The sequence below is a fragment of the Chelonoidis abingdonii genome, chromosome 16, assembly GCF_003597395.2.
Source record: "Chelonoidis abingdonii isolate Lonesome George chromosome 16, CheloAbing_2.0, whole genome shotgun sequence".
In the NCBI taxonomy this organism is placed as follows: Eukaryota; Metazoa; Chordata; order Testudines; family Testudinidae; genus Chelonoidis; species Chelonoidis abingdonii.
Genome location: NC_133784.1, coordinates 5,326,335 through 5,343,639, shown reverse-complemented (window position 1 = coordinate 5,343,639; position 17,305 = coordinate 5,326,335). Strand labels below are relative to the sequence as shown.

General features: G+C 56.7%; 1 protein-coding gene across 2 annotated transcripts; it reads left to right on the top strand.

Annotated features, from left to right (window-relative positions):
• Nucleotides 1-865: 865 nt before the first annotated feature.
• On the top strand, nt 866-9,960 carry NPM3 (nucleophosmin/nucleoplasmin 3). Of its 2 annotated transcripts, none has more exons than XM_075072864.1 (5): nt 866-942; nt 6,285-6,370; nt 7,357-7,476; nt 8,150-8,243; nt 8,736-9,960. In XM_075072864.1, the coding sequence occupies exons 1-5, from the start codon at nt 879-881 to the stop codon at nt 8,834-8,836; spliced, it is 465 nt and encodes a 154-aa protein (XP_074928965.1). In that variant the 5' UTR covers nt 866-878; the 3' UTR covers nt 8,837-9,960. The 2 variants fall into 2 exon arrangements, with proteins under 2 accessions (XP_074928965.1, XP_032651598.1); XM_032795707.2 differs by having other exon boundaries at nt 8,155-8,243; nt 8,736-8,844.
• Nucleotides 9,961-17,305: the final 7,345 nt, after the last annotated feature.

Here is a 17,305-nt window from a genome sequence, read left to right as displayed (position 1 = left end):
ACTCCCTTTTGAACTTTGTTCCCTTACCCAAGGAAAAGAGCTATCCAGGCCAAATATCAAACTCTGACTATGTCTTTAAGGTAGGGAAACTGAGGCCCAGAGCACATTCAAATGGGCATTTATACAGAGAATGGCAACATCTATGATGATATTTATTTAGCCATCTATTATATTTGACTTTGTCCACCAAACAGAACCCACTCTCCCCTATTAACACAAATGCATTTTAAGCCAGTCTTTACCTAGTAGGGAGCCGGCTGAGGTCTAATGTTGGGGGGCAGCTTTGCCACTGGGGTTCTCACCCCCTGCTACGCACAGGGCCGGAGGCTGGGGAAGGCGGGATGCGCTGGGCCAGCTGGATGTTGGATCTGAGCCCATCTGGCAAGTCCCACACGAATATCTACAGATCAATTCCCGCTGGGCCGGAGCCAGCGCGGGAAACTTTCGGCCCCAAAGTTGAACACGTGTGAAAATAGGGCGCAGTGGAAACCTTGGGTGGGTGGAGTTAGGGGGCTGGGCCCCGGAGGGATCCTGGGCAGAAGTGGCTTGTTCTAGGGTTGTGGGGTGAGCCCAGCCGCTTCCCGGGGCCCGGCCCGGCCCGGTCCGGTCCCCGCCGAGCTGGGATCTCCGGAGCCCGCTGGGAGCGGACAGCGGCTCCTGCCTCGCACTGGCTGGTGGCTGCCGGCCGGGCGCGGCGAGGGCTGAGACCCCTGGCTGGGGGGGAGCCCAGAGACCGGCTCCCTGGGGCCTGGCTGGGGGGAGGAGCCTCCCCGCAGGAGGTGGCGCCAGGACCCTCCCTGGGGCGGGCCAGGGTGCAGGCGGCTCCTCCGGCTCTGCTCGGAGCCGATCCGCCCCTTCCCTTGCCCAGCCGCGCACCCATGGCCGCCTTCCTGCAGCTGGAGAGCCGGGAGGCCGGGAGCTGCCTCGGCAAGTTCGTCTTCGGTGAGCGGAGCTGGGGCGCACGTGGGGAGCTGGAGCCTAGGAGGGGGGCTGGGGGTGCAGGAGCTGCTAGGAGGGGGGCGGGGAGCTCACGTGGGAGCTGGAGCTGCTAGGGGGGCGGGGAGCGCACGTGGAGCTGGAGCGCTAGGAGGGGGCGGGGAGCGCACGTGGGAGCTGGAGCCTAGGAGGGGGGCGGGAGCGCACGTGGGAGCTGGAGCTGCTAGGAGGGGGGCGGGGAGCTCCACGTGGGAGCTGGAGCCTAGGAGGGGGGCGGGAGAGCACGTGGGAGCTGGAGCTGCTAGGAGGGGCGGGAGCGCACGTGGGAGCTGGAGCTGCTAGGAGGGGCGGGGAGCGCACGTGGGAGCTGGAGCCTAGGAGGGGGCGGGGAGCGCACGTGGGAGCTGGAGCGCTACGGAGGGGGGCGGGAGCTCACGTGGGAGCTGGAGCCTAGGAGGGGCGGGAGCGCACGTGGGGAGCTGGAGCGGCTAGGGAGGGGCGGGGAGCGCACATGTGGGGCGCTGAAGCCCAGGAGTGGGGCTGGGAGCACACGTGCCGGGGAGAAGCTCTGGGTTTGTTGTGTGTTGGGGGCAGGGAATCAGAGTTGGGGGAGGGTGTTTGAGGGGGGTCTTGGTTGGGACTGGAGAAGTGGGGGCAGCGTTCCCTCTAATTCTCCCACCCATATGGGGAACGATTTGATGTGCCATAGTGAGGAGGTGAGGTGGGACACACACCTTCATATCTTGTGTGTAACAAAATCCATAGACCTCTAGGACTGGAAGGGACCTCGAGAGTCATCGAGTCCAGTCCCGCTGCCCTCATGGCAGGACCAAATACTGTCTAGACCATCCCTGATAGACATTTATCTACCGACCTTAAATATCTCCAGAGAGGAGATTCCAATCAACCTCCCTAGGCAATTTATCTCAGTTTTAACTACCCTGACAGTTAGGAACTTTTTCCTAATGTCCAACCAGATCTCCCTTGCTGCAGTTTAAGCCATTGCTTCTTGTCTATCATTAGAGGCTAAGGTGAACAAGTTTTCTCCCCCTCCTGAATGACACCCTTTAGATACCTAAAACTGCTATCATGTCCCCCTCTCAGCTTCCTTTTCAACTAAATAAACCCAGTTCTTCAGCCTTCCTTCATAGGTCATGTTCCAAGACCTTTAATCATTCTTGTTGCCTCTTCTCTGGACCCTCTCCAATTCTCCACATCCTTCTTGAAATGCGGTGCCCAGAACTGGACACATATACTCCAGATGAGGCCTACCAGCGCAGAGTAGAGCGGAAGAATGACTTCTCGTGTCTTGTTTACCACACACCTGTTAATGCAGCCAGAATCACATTTGCTTTTTTTGCAACAGTATCACAACTGTTGACTCATATTTAGCTTGTGGTCCACTATGACCCCTAGATCTCTTTCTGCCATATCCCTTCCTAGCCAGTCCTTCCCAGTCTGTACATGTGAAACTGATTGTTCCCTGATTGTTCCTTCCTAAGTGGAGCACTTTGCATTTGTCTTTGTGAACTTCATCCGGTTTACCTCAGACCATTTCTCCAATTTGTCCAGATCATTTTGAATTTGACCCTGTCCTCCAAAGCAGTTGCAATCCCTCCCGTTTGGTATCATCCGCAAATTTAATAAGCGTCTTTCATGCACATCTAAGTCGTTGATGAAGATATTGAACGGACCGGTCCAAACAGACCCCTGGCGGAACCCCCACTTGTTATAAACCTTTCCCAGGATTGGGACCATTAATAACCACTCTCTGAGTACGGTTATCCAGCCAGTTATGCACCCACCTTATAGTAGCCCCATCTAAATTGTATTTGCCTAGTTTAGCAATAAGGGTACATGCGAGACCGTATCAAAGCCTTACTAAAGTCTAGGTATACACATATCCACTGCTTCTCCCTTATCCACAAGGCTCGTTATCCTAAAAGCTATCAGATTGGTTTGACTTTATAATTTGTTCTTTACAAATCCATGCTGGCTATTCCCTATCACCTTACCACCTTCCAAGTGTTTCAGATGATTTCTTAATTACTTGTTCCATTACTTTCCTGGCACAGAAGTTAAACATGGTCTGGTAGTTCCTGGGTTGTTTTATTTCTCTTGTATAGATGGGCACTATATTTGCCCTTTTCCAGTCTTCTGGAATCATCTCCCATCTCCCATGACTTTCCAAAGATAATAGCTAGAGGCTCTCAGATACTCCTCCTCTATAGTCCTGAGTTCTAGGATGTATTCATCAGGCCTGGGTGACTTGCGCATCTAACTTCAAGTGATTTTTAACTTGCTCTTTTGTTAATTTATCTTTCTAAAGCTTACCCTTCCCATAAGCATTCACTATGTTAGACCTTCCTCAGACTTCTCAGTGAAGACTGAAACAGAAGTCATTAAGCATCTCTGCCAAGTTCCCAGGTTCCTGTACTGGTTCCCCCTCACTGAGCAGTGGCCTACCGTCCTTGGGTCTTCCTCTTGCTTCTAATGTATTGATAAAAATCTCATCTTTCCCTTTATTCCATACTAATTGTCATTTTGTACCTTTGCCTTTCTAATCTGCCCCTGCATCCCGTGTTGTTTGCCTATATACTCATCTTTGTAACTCTGACTGGTTTTCCATTTTGATATGAACCCTTTTTTTTGTAGGCATGCCAGATTCTGGTTAAGCAGCAAGGTGGTCTTTTGCACATTTTCTATCTTTCCTACCCATTGAATAGCTGCGTTTAGGCCCTAAATAGCCCTTTGAGAAACTCCAGCTCTCTCAGTAGTTTTTCCCCTCAGTCTTGATCCCATCGGACCTTACTTAGCAGCTCTTGAGCTACCAAATCCACCATCCTGAAATCCCTGGTTCTCTGTTGGCCTGTACTCCTTTCTGCCGTCCTTAGAATTGCAAAACTGTATGATTCATGACACTTTCACCCAGCTGCCATTCTACTTTCAAATTCTGAACCAGTTTCCTCCCGTTTGTAAAATCATATCTCTAGAACAGCATCCCCCTAGCTTTTCCCCTACTAAATAAAAAAGTGTCTTGCCAATGCAGTCCAAGAACTTTGGATAGTCTGTGCCCCAGCCGGTGTTATCTTTCCAACATATACATAGTTGAAAGTCCCATCACCCCAAATCTTCGGCTTTGGATGATTTTGTTGTTTAAAAAAAAGCCTCATTCCACCCTTCCACCTGGATTAGGTGCTGTTCACTAGACTCCTAGCACGACATCACCCTGTGTCACCTTTTAGCCACCAGAGACCTCCTCAAACCTTCCGTCTCCTATGTCCATCTCCACCCTCAAGTCAAGTGGCACATGTTAATACATAAAGCAATCGACCTCTGCCATTTCCGCATCTATTCCTCCTGAGCAAACTGTAAACCCCATCCACCACAACATCCAATCGTATGATATTCACCAAGTTTAAGGTGGATGCCCACCAATGTCATAGTGTATTTATATTGCACTTCCATTCTCCTGCTTCTTACCAACTTCTCGCATTGTATATAGGCATTAAGAATACTGTTGATCTGCCTCCAGTTGTGCTCTGACCCTCCTTTCTCATCTGCCATAGCCCACGCTCCTTTCGTTTCAACCCATCTCATCTCATGTTCCCCTATCCTGTGGGCTTTGCCTCACCGTCCCCTTGACCTATGTTAACCCTTTCCTAAACTAGGTTCCAGTCTGTGTGCAATAGGGTCTTTCCCTCCTCGAAAGTGGAACACCATCTCATCTGCTGCATCCTTCCTCGAATAGCAATCCCCTGGTCGAGGAAAACCAAAGCCCCCCTGGCGAACCCATCTTCGCAGCCAGCATTCACCTTCCATGATCAGCTGGTCCTCTGCCCCCGGCCCCTACCTTTCTAGGAAAATCGAAGAGAATACCACCGCGCTCCAAACTCCTTCACCCGTACCACCAGAGCACGTAGGCACTCTTGACGCTCAGCGCGTCACTACCTCGCAGTATTGTTGTGCCCACATGGATGAGTAGCAGGGGTAGTAGTTAGAAGGTCCGGAATATCCTCTGACAATGCCTTCTGGAACATTTCGGATACAGGCCCTCAGCAGGCAGCATTACCTCAAGATGAAATGTCAGGGCGACAGATGGGCGCCTCGGCCCCTCCAGGCAGAGGGTCCCGACCACTCAAACTACCCTACGTTCCTATTTGCAGTGGTGGCAGCAGACCTCCCAGCCTTAGGGGTACGAGGCTTCTCCTCCTTTACTGTAGGGGGTGATTCCTTCTCTCCTGTATAAAGAAGAGCATAACGGTTATGAGTGGGGCTGAGGAGTTCAGAGTGTGGGAGGGGGCTCAGAGCTGGGGCAGATGGCTGGGTGCAGGGAGTGAGAGTGCCATCTGGGGATGTGGGCTCTGGGGTGGGCTGAGGATGAGGGGCAGGGGGTGAGGGCTCTGACTGAGGGTGCAGAGGGCTGGGCTGGGGGAGGGCCGCCCCTGGGGCTGATGCGCCACCCCGGCTGCTCCGGCCGTGGCAGGTTGGGGGCCGGGGGAGGGACGCCCCCTCCCTTGGCTGCGGCAGGCCCCCGGGCTGATGCCCTGGGTGCCTGCACGGCAGTAAATAGGCGGCTGCGCAGCTTACAGGCAGTGGCGTATTTAGGGTGGGACAGGGAAGGCAGCAGGTCAGGGTGGGGAAGCGGGTGAGTGGCTGGGGGCAGGGAGGATTGGGGGTTTGTGGGGGCTGGGATATAGAGGAAGGCCTGGCTGGGGTAGAGGTCTGTGCTGGGAGGACACTGACGGGCCCCATGGGGCAGAGGAGAGATCCAGCTGAGATGGAGGAACTGGGGGGCCAGGCTGCAGTACCGGTGAGTTTGCCCTTAGCTATGAAGCTCAGGTACTGTGTGGTGCCTTTCTCCAGTGCTCCCAGCCCTGCGATTGCTGTTCGCTCCCTCCCCCGATAGCTGGGGGGCTGTCAGGGCCCAGGGCGCTCCCTGCAGTCTGCTGACCCATTAGCTCATCCCAGCCAAGCACTAAGGGGTGGGCTCTGGAGCCGCCCCACAGGGAGAAACTGCTGGGCGCTATTTGGAGAAGGAGCCTGGCAGTCGGGTGCTGCTGCCCCAGAGCCAGGCAGAGCACGGGGTGTCAGCCTTTGTAATCTCCCAAAGGAGGCACAGGCCACCGTTCCCGGCTGTGCGGATGGGCTAGGGCTCCGCTGAGCACTGGAATGCAGCTGGCTCTGGGGTGACTCACAGCTTCTCCAGCTAGAGCTGCAGGAGGGAATGTTGGGCGGCCAGAGCTTGGGATTCAGCCGGGTCAGCAGCCCCAGTGTCTCCCCATGGCTCTTTGGGGGGAAGCAGCCAGCTCCTTCGGTTTTATTGACGCCTCACGTGGATTCCCCAGACTGCGAGTTGACGGGCAGTACCAGGTCCTATACCTTTAAGGTGGATGAAGATGACGACTCTGAGCACATCCTGGCCCTGTCTATGGTAAGAGGGAACCTTGGCTCTGCGGACAGGGCTAACGTCACTTACCTTCTCTGGCTGGCTTCTGCGCTGTCCTTCCCTCTCCCCGCTCGGCTCCTGCTCACCCTCAGGTTCGCGATGGGGCTCCGTAGCCACGGCTTCTGGTGGAGACAGGACGTGGGACGAGAGGAGACGTTGCTCTGTGTCTCAGTGATGATCATAAGCAAAATGAACGCAGCTCACGGTCAGGTCCTGCCTCTTCTACAGGCGAGTGCTGCTGCTCAGGCAGAGCGGGCGGCTCAAGGCATCTGCTTCCCCTTATACTGGATCCTTCTGCCTCTGCTGGCTCGGGGCAAGGATCGGGCCTGGAAGGTGTGTCTGAGCGCAGAGCACGGTCTGCCCGGCGGTCCGGAGAGAGCAGTGCAGGGGGGAACCATGTCCCTCTAGGGAGCTGGGGGGAGCAATCGCATGCTGCAGTGCAGTCTGCTTGATTTATCTGCGCCCCTCGTTCCTGGGGCATGTTTTAGCCCCCTGGGGCATGTGCTAGTGGTTAGAGCAAGCTCAGCGCCTGGGCTGTGCTCTGAGCTCTGCCTGTGAGTTCCTGTCCATTCTTGGGCAAGTCACTTCGCTGAGGAATTGCCAGGCTGGCAGTGTGTCTGCTCCAGCGTCCTCGCTTGCCAGGCATCGGCACCAGCTTCTTCAGAAGGTGCAAGAAACCCGTAGTGGACCGTGAGGGAATAATTGCTGCTGCGGGAAGTCCCCAGCTCGCCCGGTCAGTTAGTGGTTGGCTCGTGCCCTGGTGCGATGTCCCGGTGACAGGCCTGTGCAGTGTCACGGTGGTTGCTTGCACCATCCATGTACTGGTCTGATCCTGGGGTTGGACCTTGGTTTGCGGGGTTGGTACAAGTTGGTCCAGGTGCGAGCCGCCCTTTGCAGTCAGACCCTGATTGGATGCAGCATCTCCCCCTGAGGTGGCTGCCCCATTAACACTTCGCTCTGCTCCCTCCCAGGTCTGCCTGACAGACGGCGCAAAGGACGAATGCAACGTGGTGGAAGTTGTGGGGCGTAACCGTCAGAACCAGGAGATTGCTGTGCCAGTGGCCAATCTGAAGCTGTCATGCCAACCCACGGTAAAAGGACCTCGTGGGGCGACCCTGCGGGGGCTGGGGCTTGGGGATGTGTGTAAGCCTTGGGTTTGTTAGCTAGCCTTTTACCCAGCATGCCTGGGTGTGCTCACTGCTGCCGTCTTCTGGACAGAATCGGATCTGCTCAGCTATTGGTGTATGACCCTGTAGCGGCTGCCGCCCACGGAGGATATAAACCCTAGTGGTACTGCAGCGGGTGGGAATCCCCTTCCCCTCCAGCGGTGCTGCAGGGTGGTTGCAGCCCAAAGCCCTGGTTCCCCCGGGTCTGGCTTAGCTGGTGGCTGAGCTGCCTGTCTGCATCACAGGAGAGGCTGACCCAGGACAGAGCTGGGGGTGGGGGAGCCCAGTGCTTGGTTAGCAGTGGGCTGGCGGCTCAGGATTGAGAGGCACCGGTGGGGCTGTGCGTGTGGGAATTGGCCTGACTTTAACGTTCTTTCCCTGCACCGTGGTTCCTCGGTCACTGAAATTCACCCTGCGCTTCATGCTATGGCTGCAGGGTGCCCTCTTTGGCTGGCGGTGCTGCCCCTTTGGGAGCCACGGGAGCCTGAGCAGGAAGCATCATGTGGTTCGGGGCCAGCCAGGAGCCCTTCCTTGCGATGGGGGAGCCGAGGCTCAGGCCCTGCCGCTGACTCTGCTGCTTCTCGCTGTCTCTTCCCAGCTCAGCCTGGACAACTTCCAGCTCCAACCACCTGTGACCTTCCACCTGAAATCCGGCTCTGGCCCCGTGCACCTCTCCGGACGGCACCAGATCAGTAAGGAGCTGGGGGGCGCTGCTTGGCGCAGAAGGGGACGCGGCCCAGGAGGAAATGCCAAATGGGGGCTCTGTCCAGGCAGCTGGTTCATTCAGGGGAGGCCAGGGGGCGGAGATGGGGAGGAATTTACCGCCTGCAGGGAGGTCACTGCCTGGACAGGTGACGTGCCTGGGCTGCGTCTGCAGAGGAGGGTCTGATGCCTGAGTGCTGTTATCTGCCCCAACCAGCTCCCACTCCGCCTGGCTGAGCGCATGGGTCAGTTGAGCGGCTGGCCCCGTAACTGTGGCCCAGAGCTGCCCCCGGGCTGCTCACTGAGTGCTCGGGCTGGTTGGGTGGTGTCAGAAGCAGCTGGCCCTGGCCCCTCGCTTTCTCCCTGTGGGCACGTCCCAGCCGTGGGCAGCGGAGCCGTGAGAATCGGGAGGGGAGAGGGCGCCCCTGTGTCTGAAAGGCCCAGCGCACAGAGAGCGTGACAAGGGGCTGTCTGTGTGTCAGTGCACAGGAGAGCACCCTCTGAGGAAGAGGAGAGCGCAGAAGAGGAAGAGGAAGAGCTCATCCCCGTCATGCCAGCCAAGAAGCAGCGAAGGAGGCAGTAGCTGGGAGGTACAGGCAGTGGAGGGGGGGACCCCGGACCTAGCTCCTGGGGGAGCCGTGCAGCATGGGGGGCATTGTTCCTGCCCAGGGAAGCTGCTTCCAGAGGCCCGATGGAAGAGCTCATTTAGAGGGTGTGGGGGGGATCCTGTCAGCCCCTTCCATTGCGGGGTTGCAGTTGGGTGAGCTCGGGTTCAAGGCAGCGAGAGCGAGATGGGCGGCATTCACCCCCTGCCCTGAATGGAAGCAGTGGCTGGGCCTGCATGGTGGGGGATGAAGGGGGAAGCAGCTGCCAGTCTCACCTCTGTCTTTGTCCCCAGGTGCTGCCCTGCCCCGGGACGGCTGGTCTCCTGGGACTTCTCTGGTTTACGTGTCAATTTGCTGCTTGTTTGTTCCTGTCAGGCTTGGGGGGCTCCCTCCCATTGAGGGAATGCACTGGGGTGAGCCCTGCCCCCGCACAGGGCCATGGAGGCTGTTACTGGGGAGCTCTGCTTTTTGCAGTGACATCCCCAGCACCTGGAGGCAAGCCAGCAAAGCAATCAGTGTCATGCTCTGCCAACCCCGCGCCCCACCTGTGTTTCTGGGGCTTGTTCCCTGTTTCCTTGCTCTGCGAACCAGCCCTTTGCTTGGTCCGGCTGGGCCCTGCTCTGTTGCACCCTCTGAGATGCCAACAGACCTCCCGCTGGAGCCGGGGGAGTGCAGCTAGAGCGGTCGGTTTCACCTTGCGATTCTGGGGCTGCCTAGTGCTGAGTGGGGCGGTGGCATCTCTCTCTCCCCATGTCAGAGTTTCTATTCATGGGGGGAGAGGGATGTTAAGCCCCTTTTTTAATATTTGCTGCCTTTACACATGGAAGTTTTAGGGGTAACCTTGTCCCCACCCCCGAGAACCCCAGGCTCCTTTCCCCAGTGCAATATCTCGGTGAGTCGGGTGTGTATATGGCACCTTTGACCTTGGCATCCAAGATCCATCTGTGCTGCGGCCTTGTCTGGGTGTCACCGGATCGTGCCAGGTCTGGGCTGCCTTTGGGTCCCCCCTGCCCCTGCTGGATGGTCAGGGGTTCCCCAGCCAAACCCCACCTCTGTAAAGGGCTATTTACACCTTGTAATAAACGTTTCTAATTGGATGTCAGCTGCGCAGTTGGTGTGGGCTGGGACTGGTTATCTCCTCGTGATGCTCTGCCTGCTGCGGCGTCATAGATCAGGGTTGGAAGGGACTTCAGAAGGTATCTAGTCCAACTCCCTGCTCAAAGCAGGGCCAAGCCCCAGCCAGATTTTTACCCTGGTTCCCAAATGGCCGTCTCAGGGATTGAGCTTACAACCCCAGGTTTAGCAGGCCAATGCTCAGACCACTGAGCTATCACTCCCCCATCTCTCCCAAAACTTGCTTGTTGTGTCGTCACTCAATGGAGATGTCAGGCTGCTTCTGGCTTGGCTACAGGGCTCCCTGCAGGGTCACTTGTCCTTCCTCCAGGCCTGGCCTGTGCACGCAGCCTTCACCATGCTCCCTCCTGCAGCCAGGCGTGGGAGCAAGAGGTCAGCCATGGAAGGGGCCGTGTCTCCTACGGCGGCGCAGGGCAGGAACCCGGCATTGCTGCTCTGACCCCTCAAGAGTAGCTGTTAATGACGCTGTCTGGCTTGGGCTGTGCCCATCTAGGCCGGGCACGGAGCAGCCCTGCGCTGGCGGAGGGGGAAGGTGAGCCCCACTGGCTCATCCGTCTCCCCCTCCCCTGGCTCCCCACAACAGCACCATCCCCACCCCGGGGAGAGGCGAGATCTGCAGGAGAGAGCTAGGCTGAACGGGGAGGGCAGCTGGTCCAGAGTTAGAACTGCGCTTTGCTGGGAAACCCATCAGGGGAGGGGGGCTCCCCTCTCTGCCTCCCCGGGCTCCCAGCCCTTTAAAACCCACCTGCCTGTCCCCAGCCTCCGCCATCAGCAGGGCTGGGACCAGCTGGTGCAGAGGAAGGGGTGGGACGCCCCCTAGTGGACAGTGGCGGAGTAGCCTGCCCAGGTGGGAATTCCTTTCCGAGCACCCTGTGAATCAGGAGCGTTTAGGCCTCTTGTCCCCCCTCCTCTGTATTCGGCTGTTCCTCAGGACGTCCTGCCCTTTCTCTGAGTCCTACACTCGACACCCATGACATCTTGCAGCAGGGAATTCCACGGCTAGTTGTCTTTAGTTTCCTTTTATCGGTTTAGGACGTTGCCTGTCACTGTCGTTGAATGTCCCTTTGCTTTTCCGTCCTGGGGGCGGGTGGCTGGACGTGCCCCTTGGCTCCACCAGAGCCCCCGGCCCCCCTCAGTGCATTCTGTGGGCCTGTGTCCTGGCCCTGCTCCAGGCTAAACCCAAACAGCTGAACAGAGGTTGCTCGGGGTTTCCAACAAGGAGGGAGACTCCAGAGCCCAGCTGGGCCCGAAGAGCAAACGTGGAGAACTGGCAGGGGGTAGAAGTGAAGCATTTCCTGCCGGCAGGCGCTCTGCTGGAGGCCCTTGGACCAGTAACGCCCCCAGGACGGGACATGTGCAAGGAATTAGGACTTGCTTCACCCTTCCCCTCCCCCCAGGAGAAGGGCCAAAATCCCCAGGCCTCCACGCTGCCCACTCTGCTCCTGGTGGCACCCAGGGGCTGTGTCTGGCTGGGCTGATCTACTGGTGCAGGGCTAGTGGGATAGTAAAACCACCTGATCCTGCTGAGAGGCAACCGGAATCTCTGCCCTGATGCTCCGCTGGAGTGGGCCAGGTGCCTGGGCTCGTAGCAGCCGCTGTTCTGGTTTGTATTGCAGTCGTGCCTAGAGGCTACTGGTCAGCATGGCAGGCTGTGGTCTCTGCTCCCCAGCTGCAGATTGGACAGGAGAGTGGTAACGTGGTTGTGTGGGTGTTTATGGGGAGCAGGGCAACAGCGCAAAGGGGCATGCTTGGCAATGTGACAAGCGAGGCTGGTGTTGGGAAATGACATGGGACAGTGAATGAGAGAGGACAGATGGGCGGGGCGGAGGTGATGAGGGGCCAGGCAAGCAGTTTATGATTGGTGCACTAGAGAAGGGGGAGCCCTGGAGGGGCAATACGGTGCCAGCTGAAAGAATGATCTTTGCAGCAGCAGCATTCTGCTGTGACAGAAATCGTGATGCGAGAGATCTCCCGGGCGGCTGTGCGGGACAGGCTGTCCCCTAGGGAAGTCGTGCAACCCATCTGATAAATCTGCTGCACCAGCCAGGACGGGATCAGCTGGAGGGGCTGCTCCAGGGGACGGGGATGCTGCAGGGCAGGACTGAAGTGTGGTAACTCAGCTGGGTATGTAAGGAAACCTGGACTCGTGGTCAGTGACTCCTGTCCTAGCACCCTGATCTCTCTCGAGTGAGAGAGCGAGCAGGAATCGCAGCTAGCTCTAACTGCAGCAGGGGATGCGGCCGCAGCTGGCCAGGAGAATGCAGAGAAGTGGGTGTCATCACCATTGTACAGGGGAAACTGAGGCATGAGCAGGTGGAGTCATGGAGACAGAGCGGGGGACCAAGGACCTGGTTTCAGTGGCAGGATTCTGCATGGAACCTGACTCCCATCCAGGCTAGTAACGTGGATTCCTCCGTTGCCTTCATGTGCTGAGTGGGAGCAAAGTTCTGGGCTGCCCCTCCTGTTCTGGGTGGGGGCTGCTCAGGCCTGGGGGCTGGTGTGGGCCAGTGCCGGCCAGTCTGGCTTGTATTCCAGGGCTGCAAAGAACAGCAGTTCCTCCCTGTAGCCACCAGGTGGCAGCCTGGCAGCACCATGGCCACCCAGGGCCCACCTGTTTTACCTGCCAGGGGAGTCGTGCCCAACAGAGGCAGCACCCTCAGGTGGATGGGGCGGTGTCCGCAGCAAGTTATCCTGGAGCTGAGACCTGACCCCCATCCCCTGGGCCCAATTAATCTGAACTTACTGGGTAGGTGGAAGAGAAACCTGAGTCTGCATCCAAAGTTTCCAGCTGGTTCCCCTCCCCAGAATGGGTCGATGCAAACCCTGGGATCCAGCCACCCATGTGGTCTCTGGGGCACTTGAAATCTGCAGCCGTGTTTTGCAGCTGGGGCCTGTCTCTGCATCTGTTGTCTCCACCGCAGCGTCTCCTCACACCATTCTTGGCAGTAGCTGGGGCTGGCCCCTGTCCCAGGTGCACCCCACAGTGGAGCTGGTCTGGGGGATTCCCAGGCTTTAAAGCCTGGAGAGCAAAGCAGGGAACTGAAGATGAAACTGGGCGAATGAGGAGGCTGTTCGTGGCCAGCTCCGAGGGAAATGCAGCATCAGCCATGACAGGTGATTTCTGTCACAGAGCTCAGATAAAATTGGAGGTGCCCCCACCCAGCCCGGCACCATGGTGCTGATGGGAGCTGTTGTCTCATTAGTAGTGAGACGTGACCGGCCGGGCTGTAGAAGAGGAGAGGTCTTGGAGGCCTGTGTTTGGCCAGCAGTGGGCTGGCCTGGCTTGCACGCCTCAGCGCTGTGTCTCACCCATGCGCTCAGCTGTGAAACCGACCCCTCTTTCTGCAGCACCACTCGTTCCACAGCCACATGGACTCCTAGAATCCAAGGCCAGAAGGGGCAACTGTGATATCTAGCCTGTGCTTGGTGTTACGTGGGGGGTCAGGACTTCCCCAAAGTAACCCCTAGGGCAGCCAACCTCGATGTAAAAACTGTCCTTGATGAAGAATCCACCACGACCCTTGATGCAAGGTTCATTTCTCTCACCATTCAAAACTTCCACCTTATTTCCAGTCTGAATTTGTCTGGCTTCAACTTCCAGCCTTGGATTGTTCTGCTAACCCACTAGACCTTTCTCTCCTGGACTGAAGAGCCCAGAACTGGAGATTTATTCCCCAGGCAGGTACTTGCACACTGGGATTGGGTCAGCCCTTCACCTTCTCTTGGTTCAGCTAAACAGATCGAGCTCCTTGAGTCTGTCGTTATGGAAGGTTTTCCAATCCTTTAATCAGTCCCATGGCTCTGCTCTGCCCCCTCTCCAACGGATCAACCTCCTGCTTGAACTGTGTGCACCAGAACTGGCCACAGGATCCCAGCAGTGGTCGCACCAGTGCCAAATCCAGAGAGAAAATAACCTCTTTACTCCCTCTTGCGATTTCATCTGTTTATGCAGCCCAGGGTCTCATTGGCTCTTTTGGCCACAGCTCCACCCTGGGAGCTCACATTCAGCTGATTCTCCACTCTAACCCCCAAGTGTTTTTTCAGAGCTTCTGCTCCCAGCCTAGAGTCCCCCATCCTGTAAGAACGGCCAGCCTCCTTTGGGCCAAAATGTGCAGTTATATTTAGCCGTATTGAAACTTCTGTTGTTTGCTTGTGTCCAGTTTACCAAGAGCCCCACAACACTGTGGATCACTGACCTGTCCTCTTCATTGCTTACCACTCCCCCAATTTTTGTCATCTGCAAATGTCATCAATGATGATTTTGTGTTTTCTCCCAGGTCATTGATAAAAATGTTAAATAGTGAATGTTAAAAAACGTTAAGAACCGATCCCTGCAGGACCCCACTGGAAACACCCCTGCTCGGTGACAAGTCCTTGTTGACAATGATCGTTTGAGACCTATCATGTAGCCACTTTTTAATCCATTTCATGTGGGTCATGTTAATTTTATAGCATTTAGTTTTTTAATCAAAATGTCCTGTGGTACCAAATCAAACACCATGTAGGAGTCTGTCTATTACATCAACACTATTATCTTTATCAGTCCTGTAATCTCATAAAAAATCAAGTTAATTTGACAGGATGTATTTTCCATAAATCCCTGTTGATTTGCATTCATTACATGACCCTCCATTAATTCTTTATTGTATCAGCCGCCCCATTCTCCTGCTTGGGACTGATGTCAGGCTGACAGGCCTATAATCACCCAAGTTAGCCCACTTACCCTTTCTAAAAATTGGCACAACATTAACTTTCTTCCAGTTTTCTGGAACTTCCCCTGTGCTCCCAGGCTTATTGAAAATCAGCTTCAACGCTCCAGCAAGCTCCTCTTTTAAAACTCTTGGATGCCAGTTCTCTGGCCCTGCAGATTTCCTCCTTCAGAAAAAGGTGAAAGAAACTCCCTTGAGGACACTGATGGGATAACCTGCCCCGCGGAGTTGTGCTGTATTCGGTCAGGTGGAAGTGGGCAGGTATGCTTAGAGGAGGGCTAGGTGCTTGGTTCTTTGTATATCTCACCCCCGCTGAGGGCGTTCTCCTGTTAGCGAGACAAGTGTCTAAGACCTCTGGTTTGTGCTCTCCTTAGCTCGTGGCTTCAGTGTCCTGAAGCAGGGAGTTCCTCAGGTGGACTGCAGATCGTGATGTCAGGCACTCCATGTGTTACAAGGTTCCATGCCCCCTTTCTGTCTTGTCTCCGGAGCCAGTCACCATGAGGTGCTGGGATACACTCCCCTCCACCCCCAGCTAACTCAGACTATGAAGGGGATTTGTCTCAAAAGCAGAGCAGAGGCCTAGGAGCTGTGATTGGCTTGGACAGGATCGTACCCCCATTCCCTGGGGAGGGGGCTGATGAAAGACTTTGATTGGGGTCCCCAACTCCCCTCCCTCCATCCCCACCGTGATGCGGCCATTTCCCTGGGCCTGGGCGAGCATTGGGATCTGATTCCTGTGTCTGGCTCTGGGGGCGCCCCGCCTGGACCAGCACGTTCCATGGAAGACGTGCCCCTTGGTGGCTTTGGATGGGTTCTGGGGACGGTCGGGAGGGAAGCTCCTCCAGGGCTTAGAGGGCCTCAGCTGGGCTAGTCTGAGGAGCTTCCTGCTGAGCAGGTGGGAACCAGAGATCTCCTGGCCAGGTGGGTTGCGAAGAGGGGATGCCTACGGCTCAGGTGATGGCTCCGTTGAACTGGGCAGTGGCAGGCAACCCACTGGCAACTCTTGGCAGCCCCAGACGGAGACCCTGGGGGGTGGCAGAGGTTTTGACAAGTGGAAATGGTGGGGGCGCCTGGTCAGACAGGCTGAGAGGGAAGCAGAAGCAGCCAGAGTCCTGCAGCCACCTACACCTGCGTGTCCAGGTGAGCCCTGCGGGGAGACGAGGCCTCCTCTTCCCCTGCTCCATCCCACAGGGAGCAGCCCCCGGCTCACACTGCCTCACTCCTTTGCACACCCGGCTCCTGGCCTTGCCCGCACCCTCCCTTCGGCGGGCAAGATTGATCCCTGGGTTACCGAATTCCCCAGCTAATTGGGCTCCGGCTAGAGTTACGGTGCAATGAGGCACTTGAAAGGCAGTGGGGCTCGTTTATCTGCTGGGCCCCTGGCCCAAGATTAACGGCCAGGGCCCTTCCCCCCTCTCTCTGTAGCAGCAGCCTGGGTCACGGCAGATAAGAGGCTGTAGATCATTTTTAATGAGACCCTACTGGAAAGTGTGTGTGGGGGGCGGGGGCTGTTGATCTGGCCTCTCCAATTAACAGGAGTGGTAATTAGGTGAGGTAATAAAGCCAGCATGAGAGAGCTGGCCAGAGCCGCCCTGTGGAGCTTCAGAGAATCAGAGATGTGAGGTGAGGGTAGGGGCTGGCTGCTCGTCCCTGGGCCCTTTGGGCTAAAGCAGCCTTGTCCTGGGACGGGTGCAGACCCGGTGCAACGGCACCTTTGGAGTGCTGCAACTTCCAGGATCCCCAGACCCGCAGGGCTTACAGGGGCTGAGGCTCCTCCAGGCCGGTCCCCATCTGCTGGGCACTGCACAGACACCTAACAGAGCCACACACCCTGCCCCGGGCAGAGCTGACAGCCAGCGTCCGAGCATAGCCAGCGACTGGCGGCCGGCTGGGGTGCGCAGGGGAACAACGAGGGAGCTGAGAGGCCATGGTTGCACCTGATGCAGGTTTGCTGCTGAATTTAGTGCAGGTGGCCTGGCAGAGGCGAGCTTTCAGGGGGGCAGCGGGAAGGCCTGGTGGGCGGGTGATGCCCACAGGGGATCCTATGGGATGTGGGGCAGATGACTGGATGGAATTCAAACTTCTGGCTTCTTCCCTCAGCCAGCTCTTCCTAGCTGCACCCGTCACCCCTGCAGCATCAGTCCACTCTGCCAGGCAGGGCATCTCAGTGTGTGGGTCCGTTTATCGCACTCGCTGCGTTAAGGAACTTTCAGCGATGGGTTCTGGGGAATCACAATTGCTGTATCCACCTTGTCAGTGTGTTCTGGGGCTCAACAGTAACGTGTGGGTCCGACGTTTACCTGGGCCTGCTCCATGCATGCAGCTCCTTCTGCAGAGGAGAATCCACCCCCCGCATTAAAGGCTAAACGTTCAGATTGTGATCAGTTCACTGTACACACAGCGTGTCATGGGGAAGAACAGGATTAGAGGGGTCAGGCCAGGTTAGCTGCTTCCTCTCTGGAGTTGATGGTATCAGAGCAGGTTGCCCTGACTTCAGATCCCCTGGGCAAACAAACAGAACTGTCTGAGAGCAAGAAAGCTCTGGGACCCGGGGCGGGACGGGGGGTGGGGTGGTAACTGGAGGGGATGGGGAAAGCCAGGCTG